Source organism: Geospiza fortis, unplaced genomic scaffold (assembly GCF_000277835.1).
Source record: "Geospiza fortis unplaced genomic scaffold, GeoFor_1.0 scaffold413, whole genome shotgun sequence".
Classification (NCBI taxonomy): domain Eukaryota; kingdom Metazoa; phylum Chordata; class Aves; order Passeriformes; family Thraupidae; genus Geospiza; species Geospiza fortis.
The window spans coordinates 1,686,346-1,707,518 of record NW_005054386.1 but is presented as its reverse complement, the minus strand read 5'-3'; the positions used below and the strand labels follow the sequence as shown (position 1 = coordinate 1,707,518).

General features: G+C 39.2%; 1 protein-coding gene across 1 annotated transcript in view; it reads right to left on the bottom strand.

Annotated features, from left to right (window-relative positions):
* PANK3 (pantothenate kinase 3) overlaps window positions 1-21,136 on the bottom strand; it is a 22,558-nt gene extending 1,422 nt beyond the window's left edge. The window contains exons 1-7 of the mRNA XM_005425364.3: window positions 21,097-21,136; window positions 12,041-12,393; window positions 10,934-11,187; window positions 10,651-10,827; window positions 8,610-8,733; window positions 6,276-6,401; window positions 1-4,944 (exon numbers count right to left, since the gene is read on the bottom strand). The exon at window positions 1-4,944 is cut by the window's left edge and continues 1,422 nt beyond it. Coding sequence (XP_005425421.2) covers window positions 4,894-4,944; window positions 6,276-6,401; window positions 8,610-8,733; window positions 10,651-10,827; window positions 10,934-11,187; window positions 12,041-12,393; window positions 21,097-21,136 — 1,125 coding nt within the window. The 3' untranslated portion in view covers window positions 1-4,893. The remainder of the gene's footprint in view (window positions 4,945-6,275; window positions 6,402-8,609; window positions 8,734-10,650; window positions 10,828-10,933; window positions 11,188-12,040; window positions 12,394-21,096) is intronic.
* Between the last annotated feature and the right edge of the window lie 37 nt (window positions 21,137-21,173).

The following is a 21,173-nucleotide window of genomic DNA, read 5'->3' as shown; positions in this document are numbered from 1 at the left end:
TGCAAAGTTTCATTTCTGTGTTCCCCAGGCAGAAGACCTTGAGGCCAAATCTTGCTCATTAGTTTAAAAGAATGATTTACTGAAGTAACTACAGAGTGAGCAGGATTTGACACTCAGTTATGCAAACTGAGATTGCTCAAACATATTCCATTAGCACATTAATAATTACAGACATATTACAGCATCATCTGAGATGTTTTCAAAAGTGTATTTCTAAGAATACTTAATATGCTTTCCATGTGTGATGCAAATGAAACTAATAAAACAGGCTTCTTTGCAGACTTTTGTTAACTTAGAGAATTACTAATTTTACCATAGTTGACAAAATACTGGTGATGTACTTTGGAATACATCAGTAAAACTTTAAAGAACTTTGAGCAGGAATTATTCTTCTATACTGTATTTTTTTAATCTCCCGTGGTCAAGTCTGAGGACTAAATTCTCCCATTTTATTCACAGTGATTGTGAAACCCACCAGCTGTGACTGTGCATTAATGGGAAGTGAAAGAATTACCACACCCAAACAGAAACTTTGTGTCCCCAGCTCTGCACTGGGACCTACAGGCCTTGCTCAAACACTTCCAACCTGACCCACAGATGTTTGTTCACTTTTTAACCTCAGCAAAGCTCTGTTACATATTATATGGTTTTTAAGCCTATATAAAAAGATGTAGATAAGAAAAAAAGAAGTGACGAGGGAAAGAATTAGTCTTGTTCTAACTAGAACTGACCAGAACTAGCTCAACAGAACCACACTGACCTTCACCTCATCTCTGAAGTCACTTCCTCAGGCTTACAGTGGTATCCAGAATATCAAAAATTAAAGTGATATTTAAACAGACTGACTGCAAATTTATTCATTAATGAAAATTACTGACTTGATGTGAAAGACACCATCTAATCTTCATCTAGCAGAGATCTACTCTAGATAAAAGACCATTTAATTAGTTCCAAATGTTAAAACCCCATTGCTATTTTGAAATACCTAGAAATAAGAAGTTATTTCAATGGATCTGGAAGCAGGTGTTTCCTGAAAACCTGTATTGGGTCTTGGTCTTTGTCTCTGTCTCTAGAAAGAGTATTACAGCCCTTACAGGCACCTTGCATCTATACTGCCAACCCAAGTGCTTGAGGGAATGTCACGGTAGCACTGAAGGAGCAGATGATCCATCAGGAGAAGGCAGAGCTTTTGATTACACAGCTGAGGTGAAGTGGAACAATGTGGGTGGTTTCTCTTCTTTCTACCCTGTAAATCTCAATTATGAGCACCTGTTGGCAGAATCACACAAGTGCTTGAGGGAGTTAAACATCTTCAAAAGGCAGGGCAGACACCTGCACACTTTGGAACTCTTGAGCAAACTAAGACACAGAGTGCATCACTGCAGCTTCTCTCTGAACTCCTAAATGTCTCAAGACTTTAGTAAAAAGAATGAAAAATTGTTTGTATTTAAACCTCTGCTCAGTTCAGTAAAGAACACTGAGGATGTTTTAATTCCAGCCTGTTAAATATTCAAGATGTATTGTAAGAGTTCCCCTTTCATTCAAACTGCAATTACCCAAGTAGACTTAGAAAGGTCAAAGTGGTTATGTTTAATAGCTTGGAATAACTTCACCTAAGATTGAACTTCTCTACCCAGAAATAAACAGTACTTATCTCATTATAAACTTGCATGATTTTTAGGGAGATAATGATACAATAAAACTGTGCATAATACTTGAAAGGACCAAGCTGGAGGGATAAGACCAAGAAATGCAAAATCCTAACCCCAGGACTAAGGGCTACAGGGATAGGAAGCCAGAAACCTGATGATATTTTCCTGGTATCTCCTGCTACATTGCATTAAAGGGATCATCTCCACAGCCAATAAATTACCTGTCACTTCTCTGGTAAGTAATATTGGTTAGGAAACCTCATGGATAAAGTCCCAGTACCATAAAATTGGCATTATATGAAAAAAATAAAAGGCACTCACATGGCTGACTGAGCTGCAAATGATTACACATTCAAAATGGATCTTACTTTTTACTTTCAAGAACTATCACAGAACTTTCCTCTAGGAAGTGGTTCCACTTGAGAAGACCACAGTAGTCCTGAGAAAACCCCAAATTTTCTCTACTGTAGTACATCATACTGAATCAATTCACCCTAAAGCTGCTTCAACCAATTAGCTCTGAGGAAGAGAAATGGCAAGGGTGAAAGTAAAAACAGACTCTAGCCGGAAAAAGCAACTTACTTCAGTGACTCATATAAAAGAAACAAGCATTTTCAACCTGTTTACAAGAGAATTTAGAAGAAAAGACATTAAGGCTTATCTTGCAACTATTAGTGATGCCTATCATTTCTCCTGGTGGTAGAGTCAATCTTTGGAGACTCTAGTAACAAGTTCTAAGCTGACAGAAAATGAGATGAAACCCAAAGATGTGGCTTAAACACAGGACCCCTGGGCTTTACAGTAGGGCTTGACAACTGCTGTGGTTGCTCTTGTAATGAAGTAACAATTGTGCTGATAAAATTAGCAACAGAAAGCCAATTGTTTTAGAAGCTCAAGGGAAATAAAACAGAGGTAGGGCATACTTTTTGATTCTCACAGTAGTTTCTATACAGTACAGCTATTCAAGAATTACTCCATTTGCTTATTTTATTTGTAACTCTGTACAGTTTACTTAAAAAAAAAGTACGTTAGGTCACATCAGCTTCAATTGGTTTAATGAACTATGGGTATTAGGTAATCATCTTCTATATGTGCTTTTGGTTAAATATACAAGTAGCTTCTAACTACTGCTTCAAGAGGACTCTGAGTATTACAAATGAAGTAGCAATAAACATGGACTAAAGGAACTGTTTCTAATGGACCTGTAGTATGTCTCCTAAAGCACCCTTTGTGAGTAAAATATGCAGTTAGTTTGCAAAATTCTCAGCAGGCTGCCAGAACATTCAGAAAATTAAGTTTATACACAGTTTTATAACCAAAGAAAGGTTACTTTTGATAGTCAATCCTAACTGAAAAGGAACAGTTTACAGCATTTATAAAGACATTCTAGAAAAACTGTATTCACTTATTTTCTGAAGTGCTCTGATTTAGCATTAGATCAGCTGAACTGTGAGTGTAATTTTTAGTTGTTTATGTCTATAGTGAAACATCAAAGCAAGCACAATGGAAATGTAGTACAGGTACCAGGAAAAGCAACAATAAATGGAACTGCATTTGTGATTAGCATTGCACTTAATGAGCTGCCTACTCAAAGGTACTGTACTCTTAAAGGACCACAGAAAATTTTAAAAGCAAAAACCTATCATCTTAGTTTGGGGCTTTGAATTTTGAGAAAGAGAAGACTGAAAATAGCACAGGGGTTTCTAACACAAGGGGGATGTATCTGTAAATACAACACAGCCATGCTGTGGAATACTTGAGCAATCAGTTTTAAAAACCTTAAACCCCAAGATATGAACATGTCTGGGTCTGGTTGCTCCTCATGCACTTAAAGGAAATAAATTTAACAGGAAAATATCACAAAATTGGGTAGCTTTAGTCCACAAAAAGTCATATAGCTACTGACTGTATAATAGTCCTGTAAGTTTAAGATCTCATGCCCTGGCTTCAGGACTGAAGTTATTGTAATAATCATAACTGTAAATATTAAAAGTCTACAGAAAACCCCAAAAATCAGTTCCAGAGTATAGATTTTATCCCAAGGCCACAATTTGATGAATGGTTCCATATTGCAAGTGCATTAAATATTGGTCCATTTGCTGCTGCAATACAAACTCTGATGTCCTCAACTTCCAAAAACAAACTTCCAAATCCAAAAGTAACCTTTCAACTTCAACATCTGCTTGAATTCTGATCAACTCTTACAAAATTACAGGAAAATCACAACTTCAAATCAGTCGGATGGGGCAAAAATTTTTCCAAACCCCTACAGAAATAAGCCAAAGCATCAGAATTATGAGGTCCCATAATTAGTCTATTTTATAAGGATTTCTTCAATTCTCTCAGGCTTTAGGGTACCTTTACAAATGATGATTCATGATGACATAACTTATGAGGCAAAAAAAAAAAAAAGATAATCCAGAAGGCATTTTGGAAGTCATGTCCTCAAAAAAAAAAAAAAAAAAAGAAGAAAAAAATTAAAAAAAAAATCTTCCCCTAAAACCTGCCTTCATTTATCACTGAACTCATTTCTAAATCCAATCAAAGACAGAGGAATCTTCCCAAAATACCAGCTGAATCTTCCAATAAATTAAGGTATCTTCATGAAACCTTCAAAATACCAACTGCTAATCTGCTGCTTTGGCTGATTCTCTGTGTTTCTATTCTTCCCACTGTAAATTAAAGCATTATTTCCATTACACATAAAAATAAAATAATTACTGTGTTTACTGTGGGAAGCAATTGTCTACAGTTTCCTCATCTTGTCAATAGTACCAGGCTGTCTTTTGTTTTCTGTAAGTACACATAAAAATTGTGCTCATATTAACAGTATAACTAATGAAAAGACTTTTTCAGCCATCAATTCTATATATAAACTGAAGGCCCTAAAGCCTTGGGGCTAAACCTGCAATATTTGCATCCTGAGCACTTAAGGGTTTGGCATTCCTTCTTCTGGAATTTCTGGAAAGTTGTTTTCAGAGGATGTATTGCATATTAGAAGTTCACTACTGGCTACACGTACCAAAGAACATAAATAATAGCCACAAACAGTTCACTTGCCAATTCCCAGCAGAGTGAAACCCCGTTCCTTACAACAGCAATACTCAGTAGCTTCATCACTTCTTAAAAAGAGTTACAGAAAATCAGCTTTTTTCTTCTCCCCTCCCCAGATTTAATTCCCATCGACATAAACAAGCGTCATTCAGGTGGAAAATAGTTCAGTGTAGTGACATCTGGGATCTCAACTGAAATTTGGCAGCCCAAGCAGAGCACCAACAGCTCCAAAGTATCCCTGATAAAGAAAAAAGAAAACAAGTTTAAGTAGGGTATTAAATTGTGCATTAATCACATTTTAGTGACAACAATCATCTGATGGATCAATGCTACAGAAAGAACACAATACACTTTTAATATATAATATTTCACAGTAATTATTTAAGGCTTTGTGAAACAAACATTTTATCCTTCTTATCTAGCTTGACTTTAGGAGGTTTCCTGCCAAGGCTCACCATACACTGCAGGATCATTAAGACAGGTATCAGTGACTCCTGAAGCATGGAAATCAGGTTTGGTTTTTTCCTCCTAGAGAAACTGCATCTTTTGCTTGCTAAAACATCTCAATACACATAGCAACGTTATTCCTAAAGTAAAAGTGAAAAATCCCTCAAATTATATCCACACATCACACTTTTGGACTATCTACCTGTATGCAAAGAACCACGTTCTCATGTTGAATTATTTTTCCCCTGTGGAGTGAAATCTTCCCCCTCCTTATAACTAAGTATTCAAGTGTTTAGAATATACACTTGACCAAATGTGAGTTTAAAATTTACCCAAGAAAAATCTGAAGAGGGCAGAACTAATAAGGAACCATTCCACTGTTATTGTGGCCATCAGAACAGACTGTCAGCCTTGGGAGATAAGCAGTAAAGGAAAAGAGTTGTGAAAAACAAGTGAAGGGAATAGATGGGATGCTGTAATATTTTCAGACCAAGAAACTGAGGACAAAAATTCCCAACCCACTGCCCAGAAGCTGTAAGTCAGCAACTGTTGCACCTGTAACTAATATTGACTGCTCATATTTTAACCAAACCAGGTCAAAGCTCTCAGCACTGCCTACTGATCCAGATGGAAGAAGCTGCCCAAAAGTAGGTTATTCTCAAAGCATAAAATCACTACAACAGCTCTGAGGGGTCTGTTGTGGAATGAAACAGGCCTTGTCAAAGCAGTCTTGACTTTCAAGACATTGCTCAAGCTCAGCTGAGAACAATGGAAGTGTTTCAAAGGGCCAAGCTTTACATTTCTGCACTCTTTGAAACACAATACTTACTGTTGTTTTCACCCAAACTCAAGGAAGACTGCTGACCCCTAGCACAGAGTTTAACATTTTGCCGTCCCTCTCCAGAGATCCACAGCATGAACTGAGAAACCCCAAAGTGACTGAAGTACTTCCCTGGCAGAAAACTGTTCCCAGAGAACCAATTCAGCAAGACAAACCTCCTGTTATTTCTAATATTTACTGAGCACTTGGTGCCTCAGGATATCACACATGAGAGCCATGCAACAGAGGCATTTCTGATTTATGGTGAAATAGTACACAGAGATAAATGAGCCACAGCATACCTCATGTTCTAGGAACAAGGCCTTCAGCTGACCTTTTGACCAGTAATCCAGTGCATATGCAAGAAGCTTCATTGACAAAGTATTCACACGCAAAAAGTTGCCAACAAACACAACTCTGTTTATTTTCTAAAAAAAAAGGAAAAAAAAAAAGAAAAACAGCAAAGGATTAAGTCTTTTCACTGTTTAACACGGCTTTGAAAGAGAAGACTGTCTCAAGGAAGGAAAAAAACCGCAGAAAAACCAAACAACCCACAATTAAAACATGGTTCCAAAATTTAAAACATGGCATACTTGGGGAGAAGGAAAAATGGTGCAACCCTTGAGAACTGAAGGACTTAATTTACAGACAAGTAGCATTTGTGTTTCAAATTAAGTGAGCATTTCAGCAAAGAAAGAAGCCAGCTAAGAAAGAAATTAAATGAAAGCTACTTCTGTTTGGTAGAGAAGACTCAATGCCTTCATAGCCCTGTACAATGCTGCTTGATCCATATGCAACAAGGCAGCACTGTAAAGAAGCCGAAGGCAGTAAGACATGACAGATGTTCCTTTCATCTCCAGCCCTCACTATACCTCAGCCTGGCATCACACTAAGAGCACTTGAATACTACCAGTGAGCTGTGAATTTTAATCCAGTCAAATGTAAAAAAGTGAAAATCACTTAATATTCCCCATTAACTGAAGTAAATCCAGCACTAAGTGAAAACATTAAACACTGGTTTAACGACCCGAGAGGAAGAGCCAAAGAAAATGTAATTGTGTTAGTCCTTAGCACAGTGCTTTAAAAAGCATTTAATTGCATTAAATAAATGGTCATTTCCAAGTTATTACAATAACTAATATGACAATTCAGCCTGTAGTCAAATGGCTCATGTGCAACTGTTTTTAACCAGTGAAGACAAAGCAGACACATAGTTAAGACACAAAAACGTGATTCTGCTCTACTGCAAGAAATCAAAATAATTACATTTATTTCATCTTTAGACATCAGTTCAAGGTACTACTTTGTATATCCCCATTAGCTATTTCTTATGGTTTGTAGTTCTGTGACATATCTGGAATTAGACCAAAACCCACTCAGAATGAAGGTAGTTTATGCAGTTTACAAGTTCTGATTTGTGCTCATTTACTCTCACCCTTAAATATAAATTGCATAATTTGCCTAAGACATGTAGAATGTACATTCAACTTCATCTTCATTTTAACTCTCTTATTATTAAGCTTTGCCATAAAGGAAAAAGCCAAAATTAACACTCACAAAATTACCTTCCTTCTCCAAGACAGACATGATAGAAAGATAATGAAACTGAGGGAGAAGTTACAATATTAAAACCAGAAAATATAATTAATCTGTCTCCTAAGCAAAAGGAGGATTACTGCAGCTAACAGGGCTGTTGGTACTTCTGAGAGAATCACATGCAAAGATTTCAAGTAGAACTCTAAATTCAGTTACCCAGTCTTCTCCAAGAAAGCTATTACTAAACCTCATTTTATCCCAAGTTTGTTGATAATGAAGGAAGAAATCCCTGCTGCTCAGACTCTCATGTCTTATATGCTTAAATTCAGTATTCTTCTACAGTTTCTTGGCTGTCCACACTAATACTGAACACACACTGGTTCTTTTTTGAATTTTGAGAAACAGAGGATGGCAGGAAACCTTCTCTGTATCAACCAGCAAGATGAGAGGTGTCATAGCAATTTTAAAGTCTCAAGAGCTAGAAAAAATTAAAAATAATGTTTATTTAGAAACAAGGCTTTGATCAGAGGATAATTTCAGCTTGGAGAAATTGCTGGAGGCCATCATTATGCACTGCTTAAAGCAGGACTTTCAGCAGCTTAAATGCTGCAGTTGCTCAAGTAATGCACTTTGAAACCTCCAAGCACAGAGTTTGTCTCTGAGTCCGTGTCTCAGGGCTGGATGCATTCCCTAGGTGACCCTGCCTTGGCAGGGAGCTGGACTACATCATCTCCAGGAGTCCTTTGCAACCCCAGCTGTTCTGTGGTTAAAGCACTGGGAATTGCTTCAGAATGTTTTGATTGTCTCTGGAGAAGTGGGACAAGGATATCTTTGCCAAAGGGGAGGGAACCTGATGAGGAGCTTTGGTAAAGAATGGAGCCCAAAGCCTGCAGGTAAGCACAGGATGTTGTGATGAAGGGGTTGAAGTCCCCTTGCTAAAGCAGGGTGACTGTAGGCCCAGCTCAAAGCTACTACATGCATTTCCTCATTTCATTTGAGAATGTATTAAAAGGTTTAAAATTATACACCATTTTAGTAGTCATTTCATGTGAAGACAAATGACAGAGCTGTAGATAGATCGTTTCCTGGTCAGGTTTTACCTCATTTACTGCACACATCCGGGCAATAGAGCCAATGTTATTGGTGATGGTGACCAGTATGGCTCTAGCAAGATCTTCTTTACTGACAGACTCCCTCTTCTCTTTGTAGATCATATTTCCAAAACTAGGACAGGAGAAATAGCCATGAGTTACAAAGTGATTCATGTGCATTTGAAATAATTTCAAAATGGATGTTTTCGTGCTGTAACAAAACCTAAGTCTCATGTTTCCTCTTTGAGGAACTTGCTTTTTAAGTTTGTATTAAATACAGCAATTTCACACTACACCTCTATTTATTCCTTCACAGGAATCAGTAAATTCTGTTACAATAACAGCAAATTATTTTTGTTCAGATTGCTGACTTCCATGAAGAACCACCTACAGTAAAACAATTTTATTCTTCACAGAAGACTACTCTGCAAATCTAGTCACTGTAAATTAAGTCACTGCTTGATTGGTAAATCTTCCACTTCTCATGCTTGCTTCCTCACAAACACCTATCCATTCTTTTATTCTCAAAGTAGAAGAAAACTATGAATTCAACGATTTTATGATGGAACACAACCCTCTGAAACAAAATGAACAGTGACAGAATGCAATTTAGGTTGCAGAAATGAAGAGTTCTGGATCAGAAGGGCGCTTCCCTTACCATGCACAGCACGAAAGAAAAGACAAGAATTCATAGCTACGTGTGATATTTTACCAGCAAGGACTCTGAGCCAGATCTCAGTCAGTTTGGAGAGCAAGAATCCTGATTACTGTAGAGCTCAAAAAGCCATTAAAGCTCTTAAGGATCTTAAAAAGCAAATGAAACAGAAAGTACCAACATAAAGCAAGGTAAAACGTTATTGACTGAAGTGTAAAGTTCACACATATTAAAACCTCTCAGCACATGGGCTCTCAAGAGGCTTGGACTCAGGCAGCTGGACAGGGAGAACAATTAAGTTGCCACGAATTATGATTCCCTTTGGAATAACAGCAAAGATTTAATGAATACTTATGTACATATTAGTTTCGCTTGCAGAGTTTATTTTTCTTCTCTTTTGTAAGGGTAGTGAAGCTGTAATATCATTGATGATATTCCCCAATGGAAATAATTTGTGCAGCTGTGACAAAAGTCCTCTGTTTATGACAATGACATTCTCATGGTGCAAACTGTTGGTGTTCCACAGCCCTCTTCAGTGAGAAAAGTTAAACCATTACACCAGGTGTCTGTAGTGACAACCACATTTCCAAAATAAATTAGGAATTGCTCCACTGTAAGAGCAACATAAAAGCCATCTCCCACTCACCTTCCCTCCAGACAATGGCTCTACTAAAAGACTCTAGGTAATATAAAAAGAAATTGGCACTTTTTTCCCCTCTCTTGTACTGATTTTGACTGGGACAAAATTTTCTTCCTAGTAGCTGTGTGCTGGTTTTAGCTGGGATAGTTAATTCTCTTCATTGTAGCTACCATAGAGCTGTGTTTTGGATTTGTGCTGGAAACTGTTGATAACACAGGGATGTTTTTGTTATTGCTGAGCAGTCAAGGCCTTTTCTGCCCCTCACTGCACCCCACCAGTGAGCACAATGGGGGTGCACAAGGAGAGGGGAGGAGACCATTCTGTTCTGTTCCATTTCTGTCCTGTTCAACACTCTTTATCTAACACACCAGTTTTATTTTTTTCCTCCCAGCTCTCCCCCCCATCTCACTGGAGGGAGTGCCTGAGTGGCTGTGTGGTGTTTAAATGCCTGCTGGGTTACAGCACACCACCTCTGCACTCTGTTCCTGCTATCACCTCGTGTTCCCTTTGACTCACACAAAGCTGTGCATGAAATACCTCAGGAGGTTTCTTCAGTATTGACCTAGCAGGCACCTGCACTTGCACAAGGCTTTAAACCAGCAGGAAAGCTGAGGATACATACTTTTAGGGTAAAAATGTAACTTGACTACAATAAAACCTTGCAAAAAAGCAGTTCTTTCTGCATGAATAGTTTAAGCCTTGTTTTTGAAGCTCCACAAACCAAGAGAAGAATCCACAAAGAGACTCCTGCTTACCTGGATGCTACAGCCCATCCTGGTAAACCAAATCTTTCATAGTCTCCTCCATAAATATCCCGAACCAGCTTGTCAGCATGTGTGCTGTCTCCTTTGGATGCCATTTCCAGAGCTTCTTCAAAACTTTCACAGCCTGTCAGCAAACTGCATAACCCAAGGAAGGTCCCTCCACCTAGACTAAGGATAGAGAAAACCCTTGTTTTCAAACAGCATTTCCTCACATGAAAGAACCCTGTGTCATTGCCCCATAGAGTAACAACCCCAACATAGGTTTTTAAATTACCTTGTTCCAGTTACTCTTTTATAGTTGTCTTTGGAATGGACTGATAAAATACTGACTCCTGAACCAATGTTAACAACCAGCAATGGGTATGGATCATCCAGGTTAAAAGGCATCTTTTGGCATCTCTCGGGATCTGAGGCATTTTCAAAATAATAGCACTCTGCCTGGCCATTGAAGCTGACAGAGTCTATGTACAATAAGCCTTTGACAAGGCAGTCAAGCTCATCCAGTTTGTGCAGCTGGAGGTTTCCAATCTGTGTTAAGAAAGAAAAAAAGACTGTGGCAACATGTTCTAACATTGCACAAATGTGCTACAAATTTATGACTATATTTATACTGCCCAACTTTAAGAAGCTATCTCATGTGACTAATTCAGGAATTTCGATGCCACTATAAAGCCAACAAAGAACTCAGACCTAAATTCTGAATACAAAAACTTAAACTAGCAAGTTAATCTGAGTGTAAATCCAGATCTCACACCTGAATCAAGAAGAGAGATGCAGTATAAGTAACTGCTTCAGTAAGCTCAAAGATCACTTTTGAATACTAAAACATTACTCCACTGAAAAATTAACAACATTTCTCATCAATTTAAATCAATAAAAAAGTCATCAAATACCCTAGAGGCCCCACTGAGTGTCATCTTGGTGGAACTCATATCTGAAAATCTGTTCAAGGTTTGTTGGGTCCCTCCCCCATCTTACAAGTCAAAACAGTAATTTCTAAGCTATCAGCATATAAAAAGCTCAATGGCATTGTACTAACTATCCTTGCAACTTCATTAACAATCCAAGGACCACAAGAAAAACCACAGGTCAGAAATTCTGCAGGGCTTAAGCTCTCTACAGTTCTGCACATGATACTTAAGCTGCTGTTCTCTCATAAAGCACAAAGACAACTAACTGGTGCTGTGGATTCCAGGAAGGCTGTAACTCCTCACCACACTAAAATTAGTACTAAAACATATTAGAGCTGTCCAGTTTTTTTCAAACTACAGGTTATTTTAACAGGTTATTTTCAAACTACAGGTTATTTTAACAGGTTATTTTCAAACTACAGGTTATTTTAACCCATCAGCTTCAGGCAGAGGCAAGCCAGGCTACCTACTGTGCGAAAATCTTCCTCGAACTTGTAGGCGCCACCGCCGGTGGCACAGAGCACCGTGTGTAGTGTTGAGAAGTTTTTGTTCCTTCCCATTTGAATAAAGGTAGGCAAATCATGAGTTGGGAACCGAATAAAGTGCAAGTTTCCTCTTCGAGCAAAAATGGTTAAGTCTTTCAGCTCCAGGTGGACATCCCGAATGCCAGTGGATCCGTAGGCGACGTTGGAAGTCAGGTATTTGCGGATGCTCTTCAGGCTTTCCACTTCCTCCTGCTCCTCCTCTGCAGTGATGTCAATAGGTTCAAAATAGGCCAGTTTGACCAACGTTCCCCCAATGTCCATGCCAAACCATGGGAAAGCTGTGAAGAGACAAGAATGAGCCATTAGGCTTGTGGAAGAGCAAAAGCCACACGTGGAGTTTAAGACTGACGCGGGCTGTACTTTTCAACAAGACAGACACTAACAACAAAGGAAAAAGGAACAGGAAAAAGAAGTTTTTTCCTTACAGGAAAAAAGAACTAGTGCTCATTTCAATTACCTGACCTTAAATGTCTCTCTGGCCTCGTGTAAAAATGGAAAAATGAGCAACTCTACATTTAAATGCTATAAGGTGTTCAGAAAGCTCAACTAAAAACTCCCTGAACTATACCCTATCTTTCAGACCAACTCATAAATAAAATTCAACCACTTTTTTTTTTTTTTTTTTATTGAGAATAAAGGATTAAAATAACCTTCACTTCTAAAATAACAGCTCTGACGTCGTTCAGCCCAAAGACTGCAATGCACACTTGAAGAAAGCAGGTTACACATTACAGCTGACAACAGGGGCAGCCCAGGTACTCCTCCTCTAACAGTCCCTCAGACAATGTGGTTGTTGAGAGGAAATTTATTTGCATGCACTTTAAAACTTGACACAGTTAAGATGCCCAATTTCTATCTCTGGAAGTTAAAGGGATGACAAAATGTCCTATTAAAAAGTGCAAGCAAAGAGAAAATTAGTATTACTGAATTTAGGTTCCATTTTCTGGTTTCTTTTCTTTTTTTTTTTCTTGGTACCTTGGCTTGGAAAGGAGAATTTCTGTACTACAAAATAACAACACTAAACCACAAGTGCTTTTGCCTTTTTCCCTTATGTGGGATGACTGCAGTTCCTAAAAGGGACTTTGTCTATGACATGCAGGACCAAAATTTGAACATGCCTGTATCAATAAATATTCCTAACTAAGTGCAGTGAAACAGATACTTAGAAACCCTACAGCAAAAAGACAACATCTTCAACTGAGAGCTTTCCTACTGTCATTTCCCAGAAACAGTTGAAAAAAGATCCTGGATATCCAGCTGGGAAGCTCATATTCTATTTCCTAATTGACACTGTAACTTGCTTGGCTTTGCCTCCTCTTTTTCTTTTTTAGCATTCCAATTTATCTCTTCAGATGTAATTTATATCTCACAGAAGCATGAAACTCAGGAACAAAACCAGAAAGATGTTAATATGCTTATCATGAGCAAGATGCAATTACACTGTATTTACATTACCAGTGGGATCTATGCTTGAGAAGAATTACCCACCAAAATATTGTAATGTATTTAGGCAAGGCTGGCTGTGTGTCAATTTATTTATTGAGTGCTAAACAGAAAAGAAACTTCAATGATGCCTCAACTTTCAGAAATGGGCATCAAAAGAATATTGCCAGACATTAACAAAAAAAATTTAGTTGGTTATCTTAACGTTGGTAAACTAAATTTAAATACAAAGGTAAATTCTGTGAGCAAAATCTAGTTTGAAGTGGAAATGAAGAAGTTCTATAAACCTGGTATCTTTTCCATAAAACTGAGGGCTAAGCATAAGACTAAGCATAGAGAGACACATGAATTGAGTTTGTGACTGCATGCCAGCCTTCTTCACCCTGAGACTCTGGACATAAGAAAATCTGTCATCTTACTGTTTGACCACAATTAGCTGAGCATTTATTAAGTGACCTCACCAAGTTTCAACTCCTTGCCCTGAATGGTGTCACAAGAACAAAAGAGAAGAAAGGCATTGGTTCACCCAGCAGATCAGAACGTGCCTGTAGTAGTCAATCCAAGCAATGCAGAATTTAACTAGGACACCCCAACCCAAGCACTACCTGGATTCTACCTGGTGAATAACTGAGATCTTGTCCTCCAAAACAGGAAAGAGGGGGGAACAGCTGAAAGTTCATGTGATGTTTGTCAGAAGATCCACTCCATCCCGTGTTAAATGATCCAAAAAGCTTTCGCAAATACAGCATTAGTCACGCCTCTGTAAGTCTTAAGGTTTAAGGATCTTGTACACCAAGTAAAAACAAGAACAGCTGAACTGTACATTTATTCCATAATTTAAATGATAACACATTCTATGCTGAAAAATGGGATCATGCTGTACAAGATCAGTTTTCTGGGTTAACTGAGTGATCTTAACAGCCATTTACAGACTTTGAAATTGAAGAAATAGGTCAGCTTTCACCTGTGACAAACCCCAGGAAGCTTTACATTTTTCTATTGAAAATTTCTGAAGATTTGGTTGGCAATACATTGCTCAAGTTTCATTTGCAAGGTGGAGGAGTTCTGACAAGCAACTGGGCCCACGTACTGTTAACTTAGTCCTTATAGCATCAAGAAGGTGTTACACAAGGATTCCTGTGCATGCAAGCCACTCTTAACTGATTTATATGGATTTTATTACAGGTGCAGCCAGGAGAATGAAAGCCATTTTCTTTTCCAAACACAGAAGGGGATCTACATACACACAAATGGCAAGGGCACAATCAGTTGGGACTGCAAGGATACAAGATTTATCTATGCCTGAGCTGTCCTTAAATAATAGAAACACACGGATTCTACCAAATTTGAATGCAACTGTACATGGCCACAACATGGAAACCTTGCGAACCTTCCTCTTACTGCTGCAGGTTTGCTTAGGGTAGATCTTGGCTCAGGATCCACCATATCTGGATGCAGGGATACATAAATGACTTTACAAAAGGTATTTTTATACTTATATTTGTGGGTCAGGCTTCTCTGAGAGTTTTAAGAACAGAATGGCAGAAGCAAAACCTTTAGAAAAAAATATCCCCAGACATCAGCTTGATCCCTTCAGCAGTCACAGTTACAGAAGCATGTCTGGATGAGGCCAATGCCAATTACACAACCTTTTTTTTTTAAGCTTACAGGTCTGCAGATACTAGGTTTGAAGACTTGCACAACTGTAATCATCATTCCACAGCTTCAATCCATAAGGAGAGTCAATTCCCCTGCACTAAAGCTGGACTTTTTTCCACAGCTCTGTGGGGATTAGATAATTAAAAGATTTTTTTAGCTCTTCCTCTTGACTGTTACTCCCAGAAATATTCCACAAAAAGTGATGCACAGCTCAGAGATACTCCTTGCTGAGAATTTAACTGCTATTCACAGAACAAATCCCGGGCCCAACTTTTCAAAGTTCACCTCCTCTCTGCAGTGGTCAGTAACAATTTGAAAAAAGGAAAAGTAAGAATTTAGCTTTTTATTTAACAAGCCAAACTGCCTTGCATAAACTACATAAAATTCTTTCAAAAACACCCATTTTGCTTTTAGGAAGTCAGGCCAGGCTCTACATAAGAATACACAAAACACAAATCTGTACTATCCAAGAAGAGACAGATACATGAAGTAGAACACAAACTGGGAAGTCAAAACCCATATGGTGTTTAATGTGATACTTCACACCAAATTTAACTATCTTCAGGACACCAAGTGGAGTACCATAACATACAACCTCCTTAATTACAAATCCAGATTTTCTTGCACTCCCTATCCCTGCCAGAAGCCACTGTGGTCCCTTACCTAGACACAGAAACCAGAAGCCCTTGCAATAAAGCAACAGATTGCTCAGTACATGCTGTGAAGACAGCTCTGAGGGGCAACCTGCTCAGAATTAAAAAAAACCCATGATCTTTAAAAGGATTCCCTAGAGCTGCTTCCTGCAATTAGAAAAGTACTACCTGCAAGGGAAGAGTGCTGTGGTCATGTAATGATGGAGCAGTTCTGCTGAGTAAGAAACACCATGCTGGTGTGGCTGCTGCTTGTTATTTAAACCTTAATCATCTCTAGAGATAGCACAGGGAAGCCTCATTCTCTTGTGTCTGCACTTCTCAAGTTCGTGCTGTACACAGTCACTGGCAGCATTCTTAAGGTTACTTATATCTTATAATATAAGGTCTTTATATGCCAAATGAAATAATTACAGTACATGTCTTGTTTGTGCCAATGCAAGCACAAAGGCCTGAAGTGTTTTCCTTTTCCATGGGTTCTGCAGGGGACCCTTGAAGCTTTCCACCCAGACCATACACTTGTATTCTGATTTGTACACCCATTCTAGATCCAAAGCTGCAGGAAGTACACACTCAAAGACTTAACTACACCCCCCTTATTCAGTCATGCTGAAGATTCCTCAGTTTAATGTTCTACTTGTATTTTGCTTTTAAAAACTGAGAAACAGATTCCTGCCAACCTCTTTCCTATGAATCTAATGACATATTTGAAACACAAACACCTTTGAAACACGTCATTTTCCCTGTAAGATAAAGTAACACTTTAAAGTAACACTCTGGGTCAATCCTGTTTAAATTTAACAAGTACCAACCATCAAAGAAGAGTAGCTAACTCCTAAGTCAAGCTGGGAGCTTGGCACCACGGGTAAAAAAAAATTCACAGCTGTCAGTGACAGCAAAGAACAGCCTACCACATCTTGTGTCATCTCTGTAAGAAAGCTTATGCATTATTAAGAAATAAGACTGTTGCACTCCAAGTACAAACATGGCTTGGGGAACAGCAGCCAAAGAGTGCCGAAGTTCATGATGCTGTACAGCCTTAAAATACAACAAAGGAAAATGATCATGAAATCCACAAAAACTTAAACTTACTTCTGCCAGCGCTGCAACAGTTCTTTATGGAAGTAAGCAGTATCATCAGTTCTGATGCCCAAAACTTATCTAATTCAGCCTAGTACGTAGCCTTTGGTACCAAAGCTAACCTTGATCCCATTCTTATCTGAATCCTGACAAGGAAAGCAACTATTTAAAAGTTCTACTGAACTATTACACAGTTACTGTTTATAAACACATAAACTAAATGCATTTTGCAGTTTCTCCAAATACATTTTCTTATGTGCATGTGCATCCATTCTTTTACTTCCAGCATTTCCCTAAATCAGCATGCAGCAAAGTACAACCTGATGGCAAATTTTAACAGCTAAATCAGCTGGGGGGCTAAGGCAGCTAATGTGAGCTATGGGACAAGTTAAGAGAAAACACACCAAAGCTTGCTGGACTGTTAAATTAAATTAAATTAACCTGAGGGCTGGACAGCAAAATGCCTTTGCTGTGCCCATGAACACCAATCTACATGGCCTATGAGCCTCTACAGAGCAAAACTGCACTTAAGTGTCCTTAGTCCTCGAGACACTGGAGACTCTCTCTGCCTAACAAGTTGTGTAACAGGTTTTTGGTTCAAATATCCCAAGTCCAGCTCAAAATACATTTGGGCTGGACAGAATTAACATGCAAATTAAATGTATCTGACACACCCTGGCACATCCTCCCATTTTCCTTGTGGGAAAACTCCATCACGCTCTGCAAACTCCCACTCAGCCGGCTCTGATCACGCTGCAGAACAGCCCCGTTCACAGTGGGAGGACAGGTGCTAATGGGCAATTACTGTAACTGCTCTTCATGGGCTGTATCGCTTCTATAAGCGCGGACCACATAAAGCTTAATACAAGACAAAATATCGCTGCTTTCAGCTTCTCCCTCCTTGCTCATTCTGGTAATTTTGTTGACATTTCAGCAGCCATCTCTTTGGGGATAAGTGTTATTATGGTGAGACACAGAATGCAGAGGCATAATTTAACACTTAAAGATGCACTGTGTATAACACTTTTAGTATACACTGTTCCTGGCAGTATTAATCCATCATTAGAAATACATTTTTCAACTGCAATCAAGTGAGAGCCTCTAACATCTGCTATGGGCTAATGATCAGCTTTCAAGGACCAATAAGAAAATGGTAGGATACTAAAAAACTATGCAGCAAATTCCATGGGGAAAAAAATCCATCTTTTTATACAGGATCCTCCATCAATCCAAATGGATTTTTCATCAATTTTACTACACTAATCTGCCACGTGTCCACAATATTTACATGCGTCCATAGAACCACACTGGAAAAAATAACCTTGAAATTTTCATCTTTCCTTTATATTGATGCAGGATTTTGCAAATCTCTGCAATATACATTCATATATTAGCGTGTCTAAACTCACCTCAAGGGAAATACAGGCATTTGTTGTCAAACTCTTTTCAATAAACAATCCAAAGGAACAAACTGCAAAAAGTAACACACACAGAGTGTATCAAGTACTGGAAGTCTCTGCCTTTCCTCCAGCACTGGGTCACACTCAGAGCCAAGGGGAAAGGCTCCAGCTCCCCTGGAGAGCACAGCACGCTGGCACAGTGCTCTCCCTGCCCCCGCCAACATGCACAGCCCTCTGAATGAGCTCCTGCTCCCTTCCCTTTGGGCAGATCCCACACAGCAGCAGCTCGGCAACACTTGCTGCTCTCACATTTATCATCTCAACCCACAAATAACCTTTGGAAATCTCCTTGAAAATTGCCAGCCCTTCTTCCCCATGGGCATTTCCTCAGAAGAGCTATCACGCAACTGCTGCTTGGAAGGTTCCTCAGGAGGTCATCTGGTCTGACCTCTCTTACACCAGCAGGAAAACTGCCAGCACCAGATGAGGTCAGCTACAGCTTCGTCCAGTCAACACTTTGAGGCCTCAGAAGTTTTTCAAGAATCCTCCTAGAATGGAGACTCCACAACCTCTCCAGCTCCCACTACTACACTGACTTAGTACAAGGTTTTCCTGATTTTATTTAATTTCTCTTATCTTCCTTTAAAATGCTTGACTCCTCTCACCACCAGCAGCTGAGATTTAAATGGCCCTTTACCAGCCTCTTTCAAGACAGCCAATCTAAGAAGCTGTCCATAAATTCTGCTGTGTTTCTCACAGCTTTTACTCCATCAAATTAGTGACAGCATTAGTCAGGTGAAGATCTGGAAGGGAGCACCACACAAGCATGTGCAGGCAGGGTACCCACATCAGGAACTCTGAACTGGTTTGATGTTTCCATTTTACCCACACCTCTCTCATGCCAACCACTGCAATCAGGCCTTCCTTCTTGATGCTAACATCACAGACAAAAGTACAGGTATACCAAAGCAATCTGCTCAATTCTACTCTGCAGGTTCTTAAGTTAAGTAACAATTATCCATTTTCCCCAGGACCACATCTGACTCCATCCCAGATGATTAGGTAATCAGTTGGTCTGAGGAATGTACACTCAACAATTGTGTTGAAAAGTGTCCACAAGTGTCTTAGCCAAATGATTTGTAAACAGTCTGTAAGTGGTGCTGTGAGCCCAACTCAGCTTTCTGTCCATGTGAGCATTTAAGCCAGACTGACAGCAGTATTTGGGTACCAGAGACTCCTGAACATCAATTTCCACCTTCAGGGCTTCTGTGGACCTCTTCAAACATTCAGCTGCTCTCTCAGTGTGACTAACCATGACCAGAAATCTGCAGACTGAGTCTAAAGTTCACTGCCTAAGAAACTCTGTGCTATTATCTTTTAAAAAGCCACCAGCTCCAAAGTGTGTTCAAGAGTCAAGAAGAAATAAACAACGTAGTTTGACACTCTATCCTGCCCCTCCTGCTTATGCAGTTCCAAGTGTTTCTAATTCCCATCATGACACCAACATCAAAGTTCAAATTCAAGACCTGGAAGAGTGTAACTACAACTGCAGCATATTTGAGCAGTTAAAACTTCTTGGTAACATTTGCACTGTTATTTAACCCTAAGGCTTAAATCCACCACTACAGAAAACAAAGGCTTTGAGGTCGAGCAGAGACAGTCCTGAAATTAGCAGGTTTCTACAGCAGAAGCAGTTATAGTCTCCCCATTCCAATTCTCAAACCATTATAACATTTCACAGCCAGCTACTGCTGTCTTGATGAGATTTCTTAATATTATACCAGGGGAAAACAATGTTGCCTGAACTTCACTCTTCATAAATATCATTACAGTCCATTCAGCAATTTCCACATACTGGCACTAACAAGAGGTGATGGCTACTTATGTGCTACAAGATACATATTTAGGGTTTCCCCACCAGACCACAGGAAACAACCTACTTTCAAAGCCTTTATAGTTATTTCTAGAGCTAGGCTAATACTTCCTGTGTTAAATATGTGTTTGGTGATTTTCTTCTTCTTGGGCTGCTCAAAAAATAAACTTAAGACATCAACTTCCAATATCCTGTTTTGGTTGTATGCTGTTTATTAGGCAGTCACGCTGTATGAACCACACGAGGCCTAGAAATTTGGGACTAGGCATTTTCCATATAGTAACTCATCCTGAAAGTAAGTCCTTAAGTATGATGGCAAAGAAAAAGATGCTAAACTCAGTGGAGCAAAACCTGCATTCCTTTCAGCTAAGGCACACCTGTATGAGCTTGACAGGTGTGTTGCCTTGCACAGCTGTGCATCTGTTACACCAAGAGCACATCAACTGCATATAGATCAACCATACTCAACCCAAATCTCTTTTTCAAGAAGTAGCTGTAATCTTAAGACGTTTTGTTTATATTCACCTAAGTCTGAATCACGTTTACACCCTCCAAAACAAACATGGCACTCCAGAATGACACACAGCAAGAAATATTATTAGAGGTGTGATTATTAAAGGGGAGAATTCAGCGCATTTTAGTGAAAGAGTTATATCCAAATATTAGTAAATATTCTAAAAATAATTAGAATTGATTAAAAAAACGAAACCGTAGCGAGAGCAGCCACCTGCGCAGATGCTCAGCAGAGCGGTTAAATGTTTCATCAAAAAGAGCACCCATCCCCAAGAAACTGATTATATCACTTTCTATTCTAGTCCTTCCGACGCCAGCACTGAGGATCACCTGAACCCCGACACCTCGCTCAGAGGGACGCACAGGAGCGAGACGGGTCTCTGCGGGCATCTCCCGGCTCCATGGATGGGCACCGCCCGCCGCGCGGCCCCGCGCCCCCT